General features: G+C 34.2%; 1 protein-coding gene across 1 annotated transcript; it reads right to left on the reverse strand.

Annotated features, from left to right (window-relative positions):
- Positions 1–16,145: 16,145 nt before the first annotated feature.
- On the reverse strand, positions 16,146–17,272 carry LOC145070801 (uncharacterized). The gene is made up of 5 exons (XM_079017759.1): positions 17,106–17,272; positions 16,864–16,971; positions 16,709–16,778; positions 16,415–16,477; positions 16,146–16,277 (listed from the first exon to the last, which is right to left on the reverse strand). The coding sequence occupies exons 1-5, from the start codon at positions 17,174–17,176 to the stop codon at positions 16,269–16,271; spliced, it is 321 nt and encodes a 106-aa protein (XP_078873885.1). The 5' UTR covers positions 17,177–17,272; the 3' UTR covers positions 16,146–16,268.
- Between the last annotated feature and the right edge of the window lie 5,023 nt (positions 17,273–22,295).

Here is a 22,295-nt window from a genome sequence, read left to right on the forward strand (position 1 = left end):
AATTTGTGAACATGGATTGATTATTTGATTAGGATTACTTTTAATTGGTGATTATGTTTTATTAAGCTTGTTAAAGAACCTTATGTGTTAACAATAACTATTCTTCTATTAATAAATCAGTAATTAAGTTGTATGAACATCTCTTAGTTATTAATTTCATATGATTTATTGTGACCACATAGTTGTATGTATAGGAATAGCGAATGTGAAACTAGAATTAACTAGAAGATAGGTAAGTTAATGTGTGAGCTTGTTTGATGAACATCAGCAAGAGGTTAATTGAAGGGCCAATTTAATTAACCATTACAAGTCTTATTTAACCCGAATCAATAACTAGGAAATCCGTTAATTTAGACAACTGGCCACTGCTTGAGTTAATTTGTTTCCTAAGGATTAGTAATAGCAAACGTGAAACTAATCATCTTAGTCGGTAGCTAATGAAGAATTAATCCGATACATTGAAATCATTCATGGGAACAAATGAGTTGAACCTAAACAGAAGTCCTCTTTATTATTGAATTTAGTTGATTTTTATTTGCTTAGCTCTTAGTTTCTTAGTTTAAGTTTTAGTTAATTGTTTAAGTTTCTAGTCTTGCAAAACTAGAGAAACCCCCTTTCTATTACTTATTTTATTTAGATAATATTACCTTTTCTTTTAATTGTTTACCGTTCCCTGTGTTCAATACCCTACTTGCCTGAACTAAACTGCTAATCGATAGGTACACTGCCTTTCGTGTGTTCGTCTTTGTGTTTAAGTTAGTAGGATTAAAACTAGCTGGTTTTACACACATCATTCGTAAATATCTGCTAGGTTCTATAGTCATTGTTTATTCTGATCATGCAACTATTAGGTATCTACTTGCAAAGAAGGATTCAAAGCCTAGACTAATTCGATGGGTACTACTCTTACAAGAGTTTGATACTGAAATCAAGGACAAGAGCGGAAAGTCAAATCTTGTAGTTGATCATCTTAGTAGGATTGTTTCTCCCGATGACTCGACTCTCATTCATGATGCATTTCCCGATGAGAACCTATTTTCAACAAAATTTACCCCATGGTATGCCGCTATTGTGAACTACATTTTCAGAAATCAATTTCCACCAGATTTGATTTGATGGCAAAAAGACTAGATCAAGAAAGAAGCCAAGAGGTATGTTTGGGATGAGCCATATTTGTGGAAATATTGTGCGGACCAAATGATTAGACGATGTGTGGATCAATATGAGGTATCTTCTATCTTAGAATTTTGTCACTCTCAAATTTGTGGAGGGCATTTTGGTCGTCAAAGAACTGAAAGAAAAGTATTAGAGAGTGGATTTTACTGGCCAAGTATTTTTCGTGACTCTTATGTCTTTTGTGCAAGTTGTGATAAATGTCAAAAGATGGTCTCTTTAAGCTCAAAGAATCAAATGCTCATTAATCCCATTTTAGTTCGTGAAATATTCGATGTTTGGGGCATTGATTTCATGGGACCTTTTCCATCATCTTCGGGTTTTACTTATATTCTTTTGGCTGTGGATTATGTTTCTAAGTGGGTGGAAGCAAAAGCTACCCGTACTAATGATTCAAAAGTTGTGATAGATTTCTTGAAGGCTAACATCTTTTCCAGATTTGGTGTTCCAAAGGCCTTAATCAATGATCGTGGTACACATTTTTGCAATCATATGCTTGGAAGTGTCTTGAAGAAGTATAACGTTACTCATAAAGTCTCCACAACATACCACCCACAAACAAATGGACAAGCTGAAGTGAGCAATCGACAAATCAAGGGTATTTTAGAGAAACCTGTGAATACAACAAGGAAAGATTGGATTACACGCCTTGATGATGCTTTGTGGGCGTACCGCACTGCATTCAAAACTCCAATTGGGATGTCTCCATATCGTATTGTTTTCGGAAAGCCATGTCGATTACCCGTTGAGTTGGAACATAGAGCCTATTGGGCAATCAAGCAGTTCAATATGGATCTAAGTGAATCGGGAAAGAAGAGGAAGCTGGACATGCAAGAACTTGAGGAGATTCGCAATGAAGCATATGAGAATAAAGTTCCTTAAAAAGAAAGAACAAAAGCATACCATGAAAAGATGATTGAACACAAGGTATTTGAGAAAGGTCAAAAGGGATTACTCTACCATTCTTGTTTTAAATTGATTCCTGGTAAATTAAGGTCCCGTTGGGTGGGACCATTTGTTGTAACTAATGTTTTTGAGCATGATGCAATAGAAATCACAAGTGAAAAAACCGGGAAGATTTTTAAGGTAAATGGCCATCATTTGAAGCCTTATTATGAAGGATTTCAAGTCAAAAACGAAGAAGCGGGGGAAGTAACGGATCCAAAGTACCAAGATTGACAAATAGTTGCGGTCCAAGTCGAGCCAACAACATTAAAAAGGGACGGCTAACCGGGTGGCAACCTGGGGGTATTTTTGTCATTTATTATTTTTTTTCATCATATTTTCTTCATTTTCAAGTTTCCAAGTTGTTTCTCATGTTTAAAGAGGGTAAAAAATCATTTTCCGGGCAGTAGTGGATTAGCAGGTTGCAATTTTAAAAAGTGAAAAAATCAAAATTTTTGGCCTTTACAGATATTTACACGGCTGTGTAAACTTATGCCTATGGTTTACGCAGGCCGTGTAAATGACCAGACCAGCACATATCAGATGCTTCATTTACACGGCCGTGTAAATGCTACCCTTTAGTTTACATGGTCCGTGTAAACGTAAAAACAGAGCTGGATGATTTTAAGCCTAAAACTCGATTTTTTTAACTTATTCTTTTCACATAACTTGTGATTCTTCTCCTCCCTACTGCCCCCTTCGAAAAAACCTCAAAAACACTCAATCTTCCTCAAATTTGCTTCAAAAATCAAGCTCCAAGGTATGAAATTCTTCTCTTTTCTTCATCTTCTTTGTCTTGCATCTCAATTTCACCCTTTCTAGGCCGGTTTTGGGGGGTTTTGAGCAAACCCTAGAAATTTTTAATCTCCAAATCTCGACCAAATGTTTGTAAGTTCTTGTAGGATAAGCTTGGGGAAGCATTGGACATCACCCTACCACCATTTTCAAGCACAAATTGGTATAATTGTTCCAAACTCTTACTTAGTGCATATAGTTTGAACCACATTCTTTTAGGTGATATTGTTAGTTCTTGTGCATACTCTAGAGTTTAACTTGTCCTACATTATGTGCAAAACTTTGTTGAATTCATTTAGGCAATGACTTCCCGTGAAAAATGGCTAGAATTAGGACTTCACATATGGGTGGTCAAGAGATCAATGATGAACAAGACCAGCATTCCATGGAAAACCCTAATGACTTTGGTTTTATTTTTTAGACCAATCAACAAGAGATTTTGTATGCAATCCTTATTAGAAGAGTAAAGGGGGCTTAAAAGTTTGTGGACATCCAAGCCCTTAAGGACCTACATATCTATAAAGGTGTCCACAAGCTCTTCAAGAACATAGGATGGAAAGGTTTATTGAATCTACATGCAGTAAGTTATCAAACACCCATGTTGGAACTCTTGTAATCAATTAATTTTGACTACCAAACACATATCCTTACTTTCCGTTTTGCTCAATGAATCTCATCAAATTCATGCTGACATCCTTTGTGATATTATGAGTGCTCCTAAAGCAAAAAGGGATGTGTATATAGCAAAAGGCAGAAAAAAATATTATGTTTGAGCAAAGCTGCAGAAGGTTTTGGAAAAGCATCTCTTGTGAAGACGAGTTTCAGTCAGGCACATCAAAAGCTTCTAGAATTATTCATCCGGTCCTGAAGGTCACCCACCGGATCATTGCTTCTCTGTTATTTCCTCAAGAAGAGATTAGCAAGGCGAACAAGAAAGAATTAGAAGTTTTATGGTGCATGATTAACAAGCCCGAGGAGGTTCCTCACTTTGGGTGTTGGGTAATTCAGAAAATGCTCAGAAATGCCTTGAGCAACTTCATTGTGGAGAATGGTTTCTATTATAGCTTAACATCTTGGCCTCCACTTACCCAACAACCCAACATATAGAATCACGGGCCGTACTCGTCTCTTAATTGATGTTATGGAGACCATGCACCTTTTTCACTGCCTTCCCAATGGGGATGTTCATTGGACCGTAGATGGAAAAGAGTATCTACGGATTGACAGACGAAATAAGAAGATACTCACTTTGGCCAATGACATCCCATCTACCAATTGGCGTCTCCAATCCAACTCGGGTGGTACTGTAGATCGTAGACCTCCAACCACTCCTCCTCCCGCTCCAACTTGCTGAACGATATCCACTAAGTACTTGTGCTTCCCACTCAGCAGCAGTAGTCATCATCATCCTAACCCCCAGTGGCCTCCATATTATCCTACTGATTATCATCCTTCACAGTTCCTACCATATCCTCCACCCGGCCCTCAATAGGCCGGTTGTGACTCTCTCTAAGCATTGAGGACGATGGTTATTTTAAGCTGAGGGAGGGGCATTCATCAATGCATAAATCCCATTGCATGTAGGTTGCATGTAATTTTGTACATATTGCATTGCATTATTTTTCTTTTTCATTATTATTATTATTTTTTTTTCATTTTTTTTGCATAGAAAATTTTTCAAAATCCAAAAAGATTTTCTTTCTATTTTATCTCTAATATTTTTTCATTTTGCATCTAAATTTTTGCATTGCATTAATTGTCTTGTTTAAAAAAATATGATCCAATCCCAAGCAGCTGAATCTTCTCAAAACAGTTGAGCTGGTTAGGGAGTCGTATGCCTTGAGATTAGACTTGGTCTTTTTATTAAAAATCTAAAATCAAGTTAATCGCACACGAACACACCTCCTAAAGCTACTTGTGCAAAACAGAAAGTGGGAAGATTGTCAACATTGGAGCATAACAGCAGGTATGAGTCAATCTTTGGGTCACGTGACCAGTCTTATGAGTAGTGAGTGTTCAATTGAACTTAGAATGTCAAATTCAAGAAATCATAAAAAGAACTAAAAAAAATCTAAGTGTACCGAGCCTTCTAGCACTCTAAAAAGTCATTTCTACTCATTCCCTTTTATATACTCTGCTTGGAGACATAGTTTCTAACTACACTTACGAGTCTTTGTGTGTTGACTTCAGTCCCCTGAAAAATGTCTAGAAGCCTCTCACGGTAATAAACCGTGAGATGTCCCATAATAGAAAAGTCATGGATTCTTCAACACTCAACAAAAGTTTAAAGGATTCAACAACAATCAACCCAGATTAGTTTAGCCAAGCATGGCTAAACTCAAAGAAACAAAGTTAGAGAAGATTGTACCAAACATTAAGCAAGAATCAAGAGGTAAAAAGATGATGTTCTTGTGGTGTTCTTGGCCTTCAAAAGTCTTCAAAACTCCAGAGAGAATCTTCAAAAGTCGGATGTCCAAGAGTGTAGAAAAGTGGCACACCAAACTTCCTTATATAGCTCAAAACAAGAATTTCCAGAACTGCCCCTGCAGGGGGTTGCGTGACCCGCATGCTGTTGTGCGGGTAGCCCGCGTGCTGAGCTGGGTTCTTGTGTAATTTGGGATCTTTTTTGATTTGGGCCTCTAATGACTTATCCCACTTGCCCAGAATGAATCAACTAAGCTTGTAACCCAATATTCTTCATGTTTTCTTCAATTTAAGCCCAGGATGACTTTTCCAAATCACCCATAGCTCGTAAACTCACCCGGTTAATAATCTCCACACGCTCGAATATTCCTCCGGTTCTTGCAAATTCAAATTTCTTTTTCTCCAAGCCTTCAAATAATCATCAAGCCCGTTCAATGCATCAACTCCATTATCACCAAGCCTATAATTCTCGACGTCCTCTAAGTCCAATTGCTTTCCATACGTCTCGAACATTCCCGCTCCACTAATCTCCATGAAATCTGCAATAAAGCTCACAAAACTAGAAAGTACCCGAAATAGGCCATAAAATAACAAAAAGGAAAATATGCATGGAAATTATCTAAATTATGAATGAAATATGCTAAAATAAACTATAAAAAGAAGTAAATAAAATAAACTATCAGGAGTCCGGAACTGACTGGGACCTTATCTCCTGCATCGGACCGAAGTCCGGAACTAACTGCATCGGACCGAAATCCGGAACTGACTAGGACCTTGTCCCTTGCATTGGACCGATGTCCGGAAACTGATTGAGCATAACATAGTATAGCAAAAACATATCAACTAACATAAACTTATATACTACATACTGCATCGGACCGAAGTCCGGAACACATAACACAACACATGCTTGAATCACAAAGACATCAACCAATCTAACTACTGCATCGGACCGAGGTCCGAAACTACTGCTAACTAAACACGCCTGCATTGTGGTCGTAAACCCATTCCTACTGGAAGGAAAACTCACCTCGTAACGCTGGCTGCTTAGATGCTAACTCTAACGCTGGCTGACTGCTGCTCCGGAACTGTCTGGCTACAAATCCCACAAACACTAGGGCAGGTACTGATAAACACCCTCAGGGTAAAATGACTATTTTACCCCTGGTCAAAGTCAACTCCCTGGTCAAATTCAACTTTCAGTTGACCGGACTCGCCGAGTTGCGTCGTCAACTCGCCAAGTCCCTATCATCGATTCTAGTCCTCTACCCGCTTCTACTCGTCGAGTTTGGCAAAGACTCGACGAGTTCTTCTTCGATGCTAACATCAAGTCTAACTTCATCCGACTCGTTGAGTTACATGAACAACTCGTCGAGTTCTCCTTCAACATATGAACATGTCCTGACTGTGACTCGCCGAGTAAGATGAACAACTCGTGAGTCTGAAGAACAACTCGCCAAGTCCCAAGTATGCTATTACTACACAGTTGATTCTAATCAGTTCCAGTGCTACCAAAACATAAATCTGAGCTTCTAGGACTGGTTTTACACGTAAAGTTTCCAACTTTACATGCATGCACAAAAGTATGAAGCTAAAATACCCAAAATCAACAAATACTAAGCACTTAGGGTTTGGATCAAGGCCAAGATCGCATAAAGGTGGCTCTAATGAGTTCCTGGGGTTCAATAACGTCCAGATCTAAGGTTTCCATCCAAAGGAGAGTCCGTATCTCAAGTTTTGAATCATAAAAGGTTCCAAAGAAGACATAACAAGCATAAAAGGGGTTTTAATGGAGGAATACACAAGGTCATAACTTCATTCCCTGAATGAGAAACAGATGGAAGCTAACTCCTGGATCTCCTTTCTCTTCTATGGACCTTCTCTCATTCCTTCTCTTCCAAAGCTTCCAAGATAACACAATCACAATCAAACTCAACAATGGGGGATAGGATTTATAAGGGAAATGCTCTAAAGGTGCTGGAGGCTGGGGTGGGAGGCTATAATGACGTTTAAATAGGGTACAAACCCTTGAAATTAGGGCTTCATCCAGACAGGCAGACTCGTCGAGTCCCAGCGTATGGACTCGTTGAGTAGCCAACTCCATTTGCGCGATTATCCCGTCTCAACTCGACGAGTCGGACTACAGACTCATCGTATACCTCTTAAGAAATGAAAAATACTTTATTTAAATTACATACCAGAAATGGGGGGGTTACATCATTTGATCTCGATGTGTTGGTTGGAAGCCTGTTACACGGATTTCAAAGAAAGCCATGAGCTTTATTTGTAGAAAAATGTAATTAGGAAGTTTATACATATTTGTGTTTATAGTTAATTGAATAATATGTTTAGGAAAAATGCTTGGCTGCCAAAAGATTCCTTTGGACTAGGACTTGAACTTATGACATTAGGGTTGAATGTTAACTACATTGACTGGTGTAAGTGGTTTGAAGTTTGTAACCAATCTGGGTAAATATTATGGAACTTTTAGAAAAGATTTTTCAGAAAAATATTGTTGTTAATCAAAAAATAGCTGGAATCGGTCATTGTTATATTTTATGAAACAAAGATGATTGAGCATGTTTTGTCACATACAATTTCACGAGAGTAAGACCATAATTTGTTCCATGAATTGACTTGATGATATTGAAAGAGAATAAGTTTTGTGATCTTTGATTATGTTGAGTTTCATTAGGGAGTGGCCAAAGTCTTATTTCTATTGTTATATAATATTTTAAGACTAAAGCCAAGTTGACTAAAGGCACAATAGGTACATTCTTAACTATGGTACAAAACAGGGTTAATTGGGTTGGATCTTTTTCATGTTTGTTTTGATTTCTTGCATTAAGCTTCAAAAAGTTTTAACTTTGAATTTCTTTTCTTCTGTAACCCTGTTCTTGAAATATCTATGTATGGGTTCCCGAGAGCAAGAGTAAGGGTGTTTCGGTCCTTGATGTGGAAATAGAGTTTAGCGGGAACGGCTTGATGGAGCGGATGTTGTAAATTATTGATATTGGTAGCAATGGTCCCTAAGGGGGGGGGGCGGAATTTAGCAAAGGGATCCCATGCATGCCAAGCATGCGTGCATGTGTTTGGCTGGGTACGCCTAGCGTAGTGGAGGAAAGGAACGCGGAGGCCTCTCGGCGTACGCCCGGCGTACTGGATGTACGCCCAATGTACGTCTATCATCCAGAAACCATAAATTTAGGGTCAGCCACTATATAAGGAACATAATGGTTCTTACCCTAGCCTCCATAAGCACTCTCTTAACCTCAGAAACCCTAGATAGCCGTCCCACCTCCGTTGTTGGGTGTGTTTGGCCTTGGAAAGCTTGTTTTGGCAAAAGAGAGTCTTGAAGAAGAAAGAGGAAGTTGTCAAAGAAGGAGTTGAGTGGCTGGAGCTTGTAGATCTGGAAAGACATCATATTCTGAGGCTCTTTTGAGGTAAAAAGTCTCTAGCTTGATAATCATATTGTGTAGATCTATGTGTTGTGAAGTTTTGACATCATTCTTGTCCTAAAAACCCTCATCTTGATGCATGTTTCGAGTTGGTTGAGATTAGCTGTCCTTTTAGACCTTAAGAGAGGTCTTGAGTAAGAAAAATGAGGTCCCAAGGGCTTTGGTTGTCTCACATGTGTTATAGATAGGTCTTAATGGATTAAGACCTTGGATTAAGAGCTTTATGGACGTCCCAAGTAATAAAGTTTGATACTTTATGAATCCTAGGCATATTTGGTATATGGATCTGAAGTTTGGACTTAAGAGCTAAAGCCATTAAGATCTTATGAGGAGTTGTAGTTCAGCGGAGTTACGCCTAGCGTAACTGGGAGTACGCCTAACGTAGTGGGTCTGTGTCCCGATTCCAATTCGCGAGCATCGTTGTACGCCCAGCGTACCAAGGAGGGTACGCCCAATGTACTCCCTCTGTTGGGTTTTCATTTTTAGGCCTTAGGAGATTGGGCTGTTTTTGGGCTATTAGATCTTGGGCCGTGACTGGACATTATGGATGGAGTATTGTGGACTCACTAATTATTTGGATCTAGGCCCATTTGGTGAGGTGGGCCCAATTTAGTAAATTGGGCCAATATTGGGCTTTGCTTTGGACTTTTGGTCTTTGGGCCATTAGTGGGCTTGAGAGCTTATCTAGTGATGGGCCTTTCATATTTTGATTGTGGGCCTTAGTCATGGACCGGATTGAGTTAAGGGTAAATTGGTCAATTTACCCTTGGAAGGATATTGTGTTTGGTCTAATGGTTATTTTGCTGCTTCGGATAGTTCGGGATTTTCGGTGAGGCGGTGATTCGGGAATCTGCTTCTTCAGTTCAGAGTTTCGGCAGTTGCGAGGTGAGTTATCCTCACTATATCAACAGGGTCTAAGGCACCAAGGCCGGCCCTTTATCGGATTGTGATCCGGGTATCGTTGTGTGTTATTACTTTGTTATGCTTGCATCTTGGTAGTTAGGATGGTATTGTGTTAGAGACCCGGTTAGGTCGGTATCCCGGTTAGGATGATGTTATGTTGTTGAACTAGGGTTGGGTTGACGCGGGTCCTGCTTTGTGTTGTAGGCCAACATACCCAGGGTGGACCGATTGTCCCGAAGGCCCAGCGAGCGGTCCGGATAGGCTGTAGGCCCCAAGAGGGCGGACCAGACGTGCCGAGGCTCGGTGAGTGGACCAGGCCGACTGAAGGCCCAGTGCGGGCGGACCAGTCATATTGTAGATTCAGAGAGTGGACCAGGTGGATTGAAGGCGCGGTGCGGGCGGACCAATCACATTGTAGACTCGATGTATATGGCTAGACTCGGGGGGGGGGGGTGGACCGGGTGGACTGAAGGCCGGTGCGGCGGACCAGTCACATAGTAGACCCGAAGTGCATGGCTGTTCTGTGTTCTGTTATGATATGGCATGTTGTGCGTGTATGGTATAAGTGGTTGGTATTTTGGAGGTATCTCAATAAGCTTTCGGGCTTACAGTTGTGGTTTAATGTTTTTCAGGTTCTTCAGGAGACCGTGGCAAGGCAAAGGCGTGATCGTACCGCTCCTCATGATTTTGTTTTATGATGTGATTCTGGGAAGACTCTGATGATAATTTTATTGAAAACCTTTTTGTAATAACTTAATGAAACGGGGTTGTTTTTGAAAAGTTTAAATTGGTTGAAATTTTATGGTTGTTACATCTTCTCTTTTATTTTATTTTCTCTAGTTTAAATTTTCTTGTTCTTTCTTGAGGACAATAAAGGTTCAAGCTTGGGGAGATTTGTTAGGTGCATTTCATGCATCCATTTTATAGTTTTAATCCATAAAAGTGCATTGCATTTAGGTTTAAACTCATGAATTTTGCATATTTTTTGGGATTTTTCATGAAGCAATTTCATTCACACATTTTTGTGACATTTCAGGGACTTTTGGAGGTAGTATGTTGTTGAAGGAGGTAAATAAGAGTTGCGGCCAAAGTTTCAGGACTATTGGAGCATCGAGGAGGGAGATTTCAAGAAAATAAAGATTTTGGCTTTATAGAGGTTTACACGGTCATGTAAATGAAAGCCTTGAGTTTACACGGGCCGTGTAAACGCATACACATGAGCAGTGTACTTCGAAGGCCTGGCCGATTTGAGCAATATACTTCTTGTGTTTACACGACCGTGTAAATGGTCAGTGTTAGTTTTCACGGGCCGTGTAAAACGTGTCGATAGTTTTAAAACAGTTTCATTCCTTTGTAAAAAGAGGCATCCGGTTCCTTAAGAAGTTAAGTCGAATTTGGGAGTAGAAAAAAGCGATTTTGGGAGAATTTCGAAGTGGGTTAACATTTGGAAACACTTTAATTTGCATTTTGTAAGTCAAATTGAAGATCAAACTTGTTGAATTTGTAGTTTAGCTTAGACATGTGTGGCTGATTTCTTTATCATTTATGATTCTGAATTCTTAAGTATTTGTTGTTAGGTTGTAATTTACACTTGACTTATGTTTAACATCTAGTAATCTTTGATTTGATCTTAATTATGTGTTTGATTGGTTCTCTTTTTCACTTGATTAATGAATTAGGGTTCTTATCAATCTAGTTAATCAAATTGTAAAATTTGTATATGTTTTATGATTTGATGTTAGTAACATGCACTTGATTGGTTGTAATTAGATCAAAATAAGAGTAATCAAAGATTAAATGTTCATAATCCGAGCTCATGAGGAATGTTGAACATTGTTGGTAATTGTTGCAAGAACTTAATGTTATTTAATGATTTGATAAAAGAGCTTATTTGAATTAAATCAATTAAATGAAGTTTTATTTGAAGAACATGTTTTGCACAAAAAACTTTTGTCAACTTGGATATTAGAGTTTATTAGTATCTAAATTACTAACCTAAATTGAACATGAATTAGAATCATATTACACTTTACAACATAATACATGTATAGGAATGAGAATCGGAAATGTATTTCTTTTACTGAATTTTGTTATCAATCTTGTTTATTTATGAAGTTTAATTTGAGTTCAAACATAAATATTGTTTGTATGATGTGTGAGAATATGGCTAAATAATAAGTCTCGTATTCCTGTGGATCGACCCTGCTTACTCTATACTATCTCTAGTGTATGAAGTAGCAGTGACTTGAGTTTTAGTGTTATTATTTTATCCCATTATTTGTTGGTTTGACTACCAAAAAATTGTGCTGCATTGTTTTTTATTGGTTTGTCCGGCGGTGATGGACGTTTTCAATATATATATATATATATATATATATATATATATATATATATATATATTAGTTGTGATTCTTTCTTTATTTGGAAGATTGGTTTTAATTGTTTATTAGATAGAATATGCTTGTGATATAGCATATTAGTTATTAACAATTATGTGAAACTTTAAGTATCAATCACAACAGTTCATCCTACCATACACTGTAAATATCAGGTGAACTAAACATGAATGTAATCTAATTATTTGTTCCGTTATTTTGTTTATTCCCTTTTTCTACTTATGAAATAGACATTTCCATTTCCATCTCCATTTTTTGTTTACTAAACAAACAATAGACAACATACCCTTTGACTTGTTACTGTGTCTTATGCTAAAAGGCATCCGATAAAGCAACTTTGACATTTTTTGTTTACTACACGAATATGTGAAATTTAAGTAATCAACACATCTCTGAAAGCCTCTACATGCACATAATATTATTATTTCCTTTTCATAACTTTATGATGTTGATTGTTGCATGATATTCAAAAAGATTAACAAAGAGGATGTTTATTTACATGAATGACCTAAGAGTGAAGAGGATATAGCTTGCCACCAGTTCTTAGAGCAATATAATTTGGAGAAAGTCTAGCTAACACCTTGGCAAACATGCAGAATATATCAATAATGAATTGAGACTTTTAATATATTTAGCTAACCTTTCTTTTTCTTCTGAATACATGGTATATAATATGGTTCGTACATATCCTCCTCCGAAAGGTTTGGGAGGCGGTCATGGAAGGAGTATTCATAAAGGTGGAAAGAATGCCATTAGTTACAGTGGAGACGATCGTGGAGGGAGTATTGATAAAGGTGGAAAAAGCCATTAGTTGCAATGGAGATGAACGTGGAGTGAGTATTGATAAAGGTGGAAAAAAGCCATTAGCTAGTGTGGAGATAGAGGAGGCACGGGAGGTAGTAAGGATATATGAGGCATGAGAGGCATGAGAGATGGTAGTTACATAGGAGGCAATTTCGTATTATCAAATTATAAACGCAACATTCAAATTATAAACACAACATTCAGGTTAGACATCTTATCTATCGTCATCTTTATAATTATCATTTTATATTTTTGAATAGCAGAGTTCGTATTCAATTTCATATTATCAAATTATAAACGCAACATTCAGGTTAGACATCTTATCTATCATCATCTTTATTATTATCATTATTATTATCTGATTTTTGATATCATACATTTATTTTGGTATCAGAGCTAGAACATTTATAAAGGTGGAAAGAAAACCATTAGTTACAGTGGAGACCACCGTGGAGGGAGTATTGATAAAGGTGGAAAAAGAAGCCATTAGCTACAATGGAGATAGAGGAGGCATGAGATGTAGTAATGATGGCATGAGAGGCATGGGAGATGGTAGTGACATAGGAGGCAATTTCGTATTATCAAATTATAAACACAACATTCAGGTTAGACATCTTATCTATCATCATCTTTATTATTATCATTTTATATTTCTGAATAGCAGAGTTCGTATTTGATTTTGTATTATCAAATTATAAATGCAACATTTAGGTTAGACATCTTATCTATCATCACCTTTATTATTATTATTATTATTATTATTATTATTATTATTATTATTGTTATTATTATTATTGTTATTGTTATTGTTATTGTTATTGTTATTGTTATTGTCATTCAAAAGTCCGGGCCAAAAGTGTACATTTTAAAATGGGATGATCTGTCAAAATGAATATAACTATCGATTTTTGGGAAATATAAGAATCAAATTGATTATGAGGCCAAAATATAAGGACTTATATGAAGTTTCCTAATCATGTATTAAAAAAATTGTAAGGAAAAAAATAAATGATGGCAAATTTGTAAAAAATTGGGACTTAATGGGGGAATTCTAATATCCCTTTTTGTATCAAGTCAAAAGGAAATAATCATATATAGCTTACCAGATCAATTGATAAAGTGAAATTTTATGTGTTTTTTTTTTTTCAGCCAGTTGAAACTGTCGCATCCAGAGCACATGCTAATCAAACGATGATCAACTGCTGAGGAGTGTTTTGATTAGGGATGAGCAGAAAAAGCGGGTACCTACTTTTGGAACCGGAACCGCCTCGGAATCGCCGATTCTAAAACCGGAACTGCCTTAAGCGTTTCCGATTCCGGTTCCCAAAGTTTTGGAACCGCCTAAAGCGGTTCCGGTTCCAATTTTTATTTTTTCAAAACCGCTACCGCTGGATAACCGCCGGTTCCGGTTCCAATACCGGGTACCCAGAACCACTAGGTTTCTATAACACCAACAAGGAAAGGTTAGCTAGAATGACCTTTGTACTAATGTTTTCCCTTTATTTCCAGGTCTTGAAATGTGAGTATGCTATATGTGGTGAAATTATCTCTCTGACTTAGGTAATGTAATGAACTGGATTCACTTAAAAACCATATTAAATAAGCATGTCATGGATTTATATATCCGGGAAATCATTAATAATGAGTATATTTATAGAAAACTTTCCATCTTTTTAATCAATATATGCATTCAAGTATACTAATATGCATATATTAAACTTATAGTGCTATTCCTTAGAACGAGCATGGCAGATTCTTGATCAAATTTCTGGTAGAGCTACTGTTGCATATAGCGACAGGGCTAAAACAGGAAATGTTGTTTAAGGGTTTAAAGAAATGTACTATATCTTTTTTTGAAAACGTATTGGATACAAGAAAGATAATAGAGCAATGCATAATGATTTTTCAGGTTCCTTATTATCTTGATGAAGCAACCGGGTGGGGACTTGAGGTCTCTGAGCTCAAGAAGCAACTGGAAATTGCTAGACAAAAGGGTATTACTGTTAGAGACCTTGTTGTCATTAATCCAAAATACCTAGTTGGCAGGTAAATCAATATTAGTTTTTAAACACTAATAAATGTGTTTTCTCTATGTTATGATAATTAATTTCCAATTTTTTTTTCTTTCTGAATATGTGTAGGTTCTTGCTGAAGAGAACCAAGGACACATTCTCGAGTTCTACAAGAAAGAAGGCTTGGTTTTTCTAGTAGATGAGGTAAAGAATGTTACAAGAACCCCCCATACTTTTATCAGTATTTTCTCTTTGTGAATATGAAATAGTATATATAATATGAAGAGAGTAGTAACTAGTTAGAGATATTATATAAAACAAAACTTTTTCAGGGTATTATGGGGAATGTGGAAAATGAGGTGGTTACATGGAGATGACTGGTTTTAGTCTCGAAGTTAAGGAACAAATCCAGAAGGTGGCATCAGTGAATCTTTGTTCGAACATTTCTGGTCAAATTCTTGCAAGGCGTGCGAAGTCTAGTTAGTTAATTTGTTTGTAATTCTTAATTTCTTGATATATATATATATATATATATATATATATATATATATATATATATATATATATATATATATATATATATATATATATATATATATAGGGAAATGATCAAATGAGAGCACCTAAAAGGTTGAGAACGCGAGAACAGTTGTGGACCAATTATTTTATAAGGGCATTGAGGCATTTTACAATTTAATTAAATATAAATAAATGGAAAGTAATTAATCAATTCCGAAAATCATGAGAATTTTTCCCCAATTATTAAGAATACTTAAAATCTTCCTTTTAATTAATAACTTAATAAAAATATCATTTAACATGAATTAAAAAAAAAACGTTTATTTGTTTTATATTTTTATTTTTACTAACAACATTTGATAATGAATAATTTATCGGTTTACCTCATTTATTTAAAAAAAATATATCTTCATAAATAATGATTTATACATTACATTTAAAAATGAATAAAATTATAAATTATAAATGAATTAACTCAGTTGTATTTATGAATACACTTGTAAAATCATAAATGAATAAAACCCGAAAAAAAAGATTATAAAATCTACTAAAATGGTACTCACATATAAATAAATAAAACACATTTCTATTCTTATAAGAATATAATTATAATAGTAAATGAATAAGTTACAAAATATATATATATATATATATATATATATATATATATATATATATATATATATATATATATATATATATATATATATTGACACGGAAACTAGTGATACAATTACAATCATAAATGAGTAAAACATATTTTTTCTCCTTCCAAAAAAGGTATTGGTGTCGGTGTTTCATTTGGTAAATCTCCCACCTCCCACTATATGCATGTTTATTCATTGTATCTGCAAAAATGTTAATGAAACAATTATGTATAATTATATAGTCATTCACACATAAATACACTGATATTCACAAATGAATACCATGTTATTCATAAATAAATATAGTCATTCAAATATAAATTCACACATAAATATACTGGTTGTGGTTGCTTGCCTTGCTCCTCTCGGACCATCCTCATGGAGTATTCATTGATGATTAACTGCAAAATGAGTCATATAACATTATATTCATATAAGATTACAACTGCAAGCATTCAAGTTCCATTTTTTTGAATTCGGGCATTTCATCGAGCACCTTATGTGCATAAAATATCTTCTTCCCCTATTAACCAATTTAGATGAGCTAATTAACGGCATTCAGTTTTCAATTGAAATAATCAGTCTATTTTTATGTTGGAACTGAAATTGTAATCATAAAATATTAAACTCACTTCTAACGTGGGGTTCTTTTGGCGGACATTCGACATGACTCGTGGCTTTGACAATGGCAACGTCCAAATCCTTCGATCAAAATAACCCAAAGAAAAATAAAACTAATATAACTATTATATGAAAAACTATATTAATAACTGGAATTAGAACACACCTTGAATTCGCTATTGACCTTTGCAAGGCCAACCGTGGTGGAGTCTTTGAGAGCCCCATAAGCCTTTCTAAAGCTTCCGAATGTACCCATTGAATTTGCCTGCAATCTCTTTCATAAATTTATGTAATTAATATATTCATCTCTAGACATGAAATTCAAATCTGAAGAACAAGATGAATAGTGGATTCGAATCAGAAAATAAGAGGAAGTGGGTCTCGCCATTTTTTCTCTTGCTCACATACCTGCATTGAGACGATGAAAAACAAAAGTCATCGCTGGGGTCTGCCGCTGTTCGCCGCCAACATAACTCCATCACCGCTGCTTCCCCCTCCTCCTTCTCGATCTCACTTTGAATCCTCGTGTACTCTCTCAATGCTATGATGGTGTATAGACGAGGGAGGGGACGAAGCGTGCCCTATATATATATATATATATATATATATATATATATATATATATATATATATATATATATATATATAGAGAGAGAGAGAGAGAGAGAGATGACAAATTAAAAGGAAAGATAGTTATAGCAATTACTAAAACATTCAATTACTATTATACCCTTTTCACCATTTAAAGTTACACTTTAATACCAAAAATTTTCAGAATTTACATAAATGGTCCGTCTGATAATAGGCTTAGATTTGAATATTTAGGTGGTGTAGATCTGTTCTCGCGTTCTCAACCTTTTAGGTGTTCTCATTTGATCCTACTCCTATATATATATATATATATATATATATATATATATATATATATATATATATATTAATTTTGTTTTCCTTCACATATTGAAACTACAGACATTGGAAGATGCATTGAACAACTAACAGGGTGTTACCTGCAACAAAGCATAAGGTGCAATGTATCTTTTCCCACAAGTTAAGCTGCCACATAAGGCCATAAAAGAGGTAGAGAAAGCTAAAAAAGCTTTGAATGCATATTATGTAATTCGCCTTAAGGGTTTTGTAGTTGGCATCAAGGTATCAAGGGATTGCGGGACACCATTGCTGCTGTTTTGTGTTTGTTTTGCTGCTTTCAGAATATTTATGTTTTGTTATTTTGTAGTTTGTTGTTGACTTCTTAAATTCCACTTGTTGCTGTTTTAAGATCATGTTTTTTTAATTGTTTTAGTTTATATCTGGAACACCCATTGCTTATAAAAGTTAATTTCAATGGCATGTATAAAATAAAAAAATTTAATATTCAAAAAACCGCGGTTCCGGGAGCGGTTCCAAATTTCTAGGAACCGGTGTAAGCGGTTCCAGTTCCAATACCTATAATTTCAGAACCGCCGGTTCCGGGAGCGGTTCCGGTTCCAACTAAAATAAGCGGGTATCCAGTTATGTTCATCCCTAGTTTTGATAGAGCAATACAAACTGTTTAAGATGTGAATATGAATATGAGTATGAATCTGGTGTAACTATTTGTTAATGGTCTATTTATAAGTTTTAAATATTAAAGACTTAGCTGTTGTGTTTGAATGTTAAAATAATTTTGTTGGAGGACTCTTGTTTTTGTGTTGGATTTGTTGGTGGAATAATCTAGAAGCCCATTCATTGTTGTTATTAATAATACTTTAAAAGGTTACTTATGTTTGTGATTTTGGGTTGTGAAAATGTAGAAGTAGGAGGTTTACCAATATGGATGGTGTAATGAATCATAATGTCCTTAGAGAGAAAAAAAGGTGATGTCTTGACTCTTGACTCATTTAGGCTACATTAGTTGCACGGGATATGATTCGAATGGATTGAACATGAAGGTATTTTTGATTTCGAGGATTAGGGTATTTTTTTTCTTTTTAAATTAAGATATCAATGGCTACTCTTAATCCTCTTTTATTTATTTATTTTTGTGGAAGAAAATTGCAACTTTTATTTCATGAATCTCGACATCGACAAACTGTCTAAGCTTGGAGTTTGTTTGGCATGAGATGAGACTCGGATTCGGTCAAAAAAAGATATAAACTTCTTCTATGAGGGATTAGGAGTGTACTAGGTTTAACAAAAACATGTAGATAGTTTTGTCATGGATATGTCGAAACTATGTTGTAGTTGAAAATATGTTATTTATATAAAATGTATAATAAAAATAGATGTAAGCTTTTAAAATATGTTAATATTTTATACACAAAAACTAAAAGTTAAAAGCTACTTGAAGTAATTTTTAGATTAGAAGTGTTTTTGTTTAAAATAAAGCTCTTACGTTCGAATTTCGGAATGAAGATTTTTCTTTAGTTCATTTTTTTCTTTAAAACTAAAAGTTAAAAGGCTCAAAAAGCTAATTGATAAATATATCCTTAATCTTGTTAAATTCATGTAGACAATAAATTGGATCCTAACATCTGTTGTTTTGTGTAATAAACATACTTTAAATTAATTACTCACTTAGAAAATGATTGTAATAGAATAGTGAAAGGTATAAATGTTGCTTCTCGTATTTATATTAATCTAAGATCATCTATATATAAGTCGGCTTTGAAAAGGTGTGGTATGTACGACCTCATGTTATTTATGTCTCTTGTGAAAGAGTCTGCATTATGACATAGCAACGCCATATTATTTAAATTTGTAACAAGCTTTTCAATTGTAGAAAGTCTTCAACTCCACATCCTCTAAACCGTTACGTTACAAAAAGAATAATAATACTGTTTTGTATTATTATATTATTTACTACTTATATAAATACACATACATATATGCATACATACACACATACATACAATACATATAAACATAAATACTAGCTAATCTAGAATAAAAAAGTAAGTGGTTCCTAATTAAGTAAAGCCGAATAAACTAACTTCATTGTAATAGGTCAGATAAATAGGTAAAAAGCGGTTGGTTTGCAAAAAACTGTGTTCAACCAAATTGGTTGAACGCCTTAGAAGTCAATAAAAGCTAATCTTGACCCCTAATACTGGAATTTTTGCAAAAAATAAAATATTTACTTTGCATGGTGGGGCCTTTACTTTTTAAATTGTATACTTGTAACAACGATATTCTACAACCATTAATATGGAAGAAGTTGTGTTGCTTTTAAAGTTTTCTTATAATCTTTTATCATTTTTTTATAATATCAAACAACTATATCTCATTCTCTTTATCTCACGTGAGATATATTTTAATAAATATTAATTATTTTATTTGCAATTTGCAAGTATAAACATTCCATCATATCTTTTATTTATTAGTTTTTTTTATCTTGTCTAAGTATTATAAAATAGGTCATTAAGAATTTATAAAATGGATTCTCATTTTTTTCATATATATGACTTGTAATACAATTTATTATTTATTATCAAAATATCAGTAGATATTTTTTATTTATTAAATAACAAATCGTTTTATCAATTCTATATACAAAAAGTATAAATGAAAAATGCCGATAACATGAATTAAATCAAGTGTTACTTTTTTATTTCGTGCCGGACAAATTTTTCGTCGGGGTGAATATGTAATTTCGTATGTTTTAACCCTAAATGGTTCACTTCAATCATTATTTACCCAACACTCTCCTTTCAAAAGCTCTTATCGATTTAGGGTTCTGTCGTCGTCGCCATGGATGTGAGCTGCTAGATCATTCTTCCGTGAAAGTGCTCTTAGTCTGCATGCAATCTGCATGCAAGCAACTAAATCAATTTCAGTTTTGCATTTCTTTTTGATCATTTTCAAATTCTTATTCGTTTCTGCAAATCATATAATGATAGTCGCTGATTAATGAACATGGAAATTGGAATAGTTGATTTTGTGGTTGAATTCGACATGGGTATATTGTTCTCAATGGATTTAGTTGATTAAATGTTGGAGATGGTTTTTCCAGCTCGATGTGAAGTTCTTCGTCCCCGATTTCTCTGTTTAAAAGGTATTTTCTTTTTATGCTTTCCTAATTTTTACAATAATGATGATTGTTGGTATATGATTTGAAGGTTGAATTTAGTATTTAAAATTAAGTATAGATCATGTATACTAGCCGATATATAGAATTTGGTTATATGCTCAAAAAAAAATTGTGTTAAAAAACATGTTTACAATTTGGTTAAATTCAAAATAGAAAGTGAACCAATCTTATTTTATTTTTAATTTTATAATCTTCAAAACTTTAAACAATAATGATTCATATTTGTAATCAGGTAGGAGCCCATGTTTTCCATGGGTTAGAAGGATGTTTTAGAAGCATTGTACAACCTTCTTGTAATATATGGGAAACATTTGAAGTATTGACATTATAAAAAAGTTTGTATTTTTATGCAATTTGGAAAGTATAATGCTATAATTGAAATAATAATAATAATAATAATAATAATAATAATAATAATAAAAAAGTTTGTGTATTTTTATTTAACTTGGAATGTACAATGTTATAATTGAAAAAAATAAAAATAAAAAAGTTTGTGTGTTTGTATGCAACTTGGAAAATACAATGCTATATTTAAAAAAAATAGTTTGTACTTTACAAACTATTTTTTTTTTAAATTTTTTTTCCATTATAACATTGTATTTTCCAAATTCCATACACAAACACAAACTTCTATTTATTCATACTTTTTTCTATTATAACATTGTACATTCCAAATCTCTCTCTCTCTCTTTCTCTCTCTCTCTCTCTCTCTCTCTATATATATATATATATATATATATATATATATATATATATATTTTAAAATAGAAACCTGATAATGTCACCTTCAACAATCAGAACCCTTCATTGGATTTTTTTGATTGATTTCAACACTTATATTGTTCTTAATATTTCTGGTGATGTCATCCGAACAAAACAATTTACTATTTATTTCCGTCTATCATAACTAATTCTCATATTCAAATCAAAAAATCAGCCACCAAAAACGGGAACTTAACAAACCGTTTAACTAACTAGCAATATTACCCCTATCTTTTTAAATCGTTGGACCTCTTAGAATCTGATACTTATCGAATGCCTGTTTTGAAATTATCTATCACTCTGACTTTTTGATCATTCCCTAGATAGTAAAATGGACCGAGTAATTGAGAAAACCTATAGCTTTAATTATCACAAAGAAGTAGCAGTAAGGATAAACTTTGAACAAAAAACAATGGATGTATCTTTTAGCATATAAAGTGTGGTTTTTAAATTGACTATTTGAATATTCTTCAACATTTTTCTTCACTTTTCGGCATATACCCTTATCTAATTTAATAGCATATTAAAATTCAAATATCTTGCCATGAAAACCATTGTGGATTTTTTTTTTTGGATAAAGTATAATATACATATAGAAATTCTTAATCACAATAACATAATCCATGAAAAGTAAATGCTAATAAATCAGTACACACAATTTTTTGAATTGAAATCACATAATATCCAAAAAAAATATTAATATTTTAATGTTGATATATTATTTTTTAAATATTATATTTATCTCCAATTTACTATATTACTGATAT

This window comes from Lactuca serriola, chromosome 1 (genome assembly GCF_051521515.1).
Source record: "Lactuca serriola cultivar US96UC23 chromosome 1, Lser_US96UC23_V15, whole genome shotgun sequence".
NCBI lineage: Eukaryota > Viridiplantae > Streptophyta > Magnoliopsida > Asterales > Asteraceae > Lactuca > Lactuca serriola.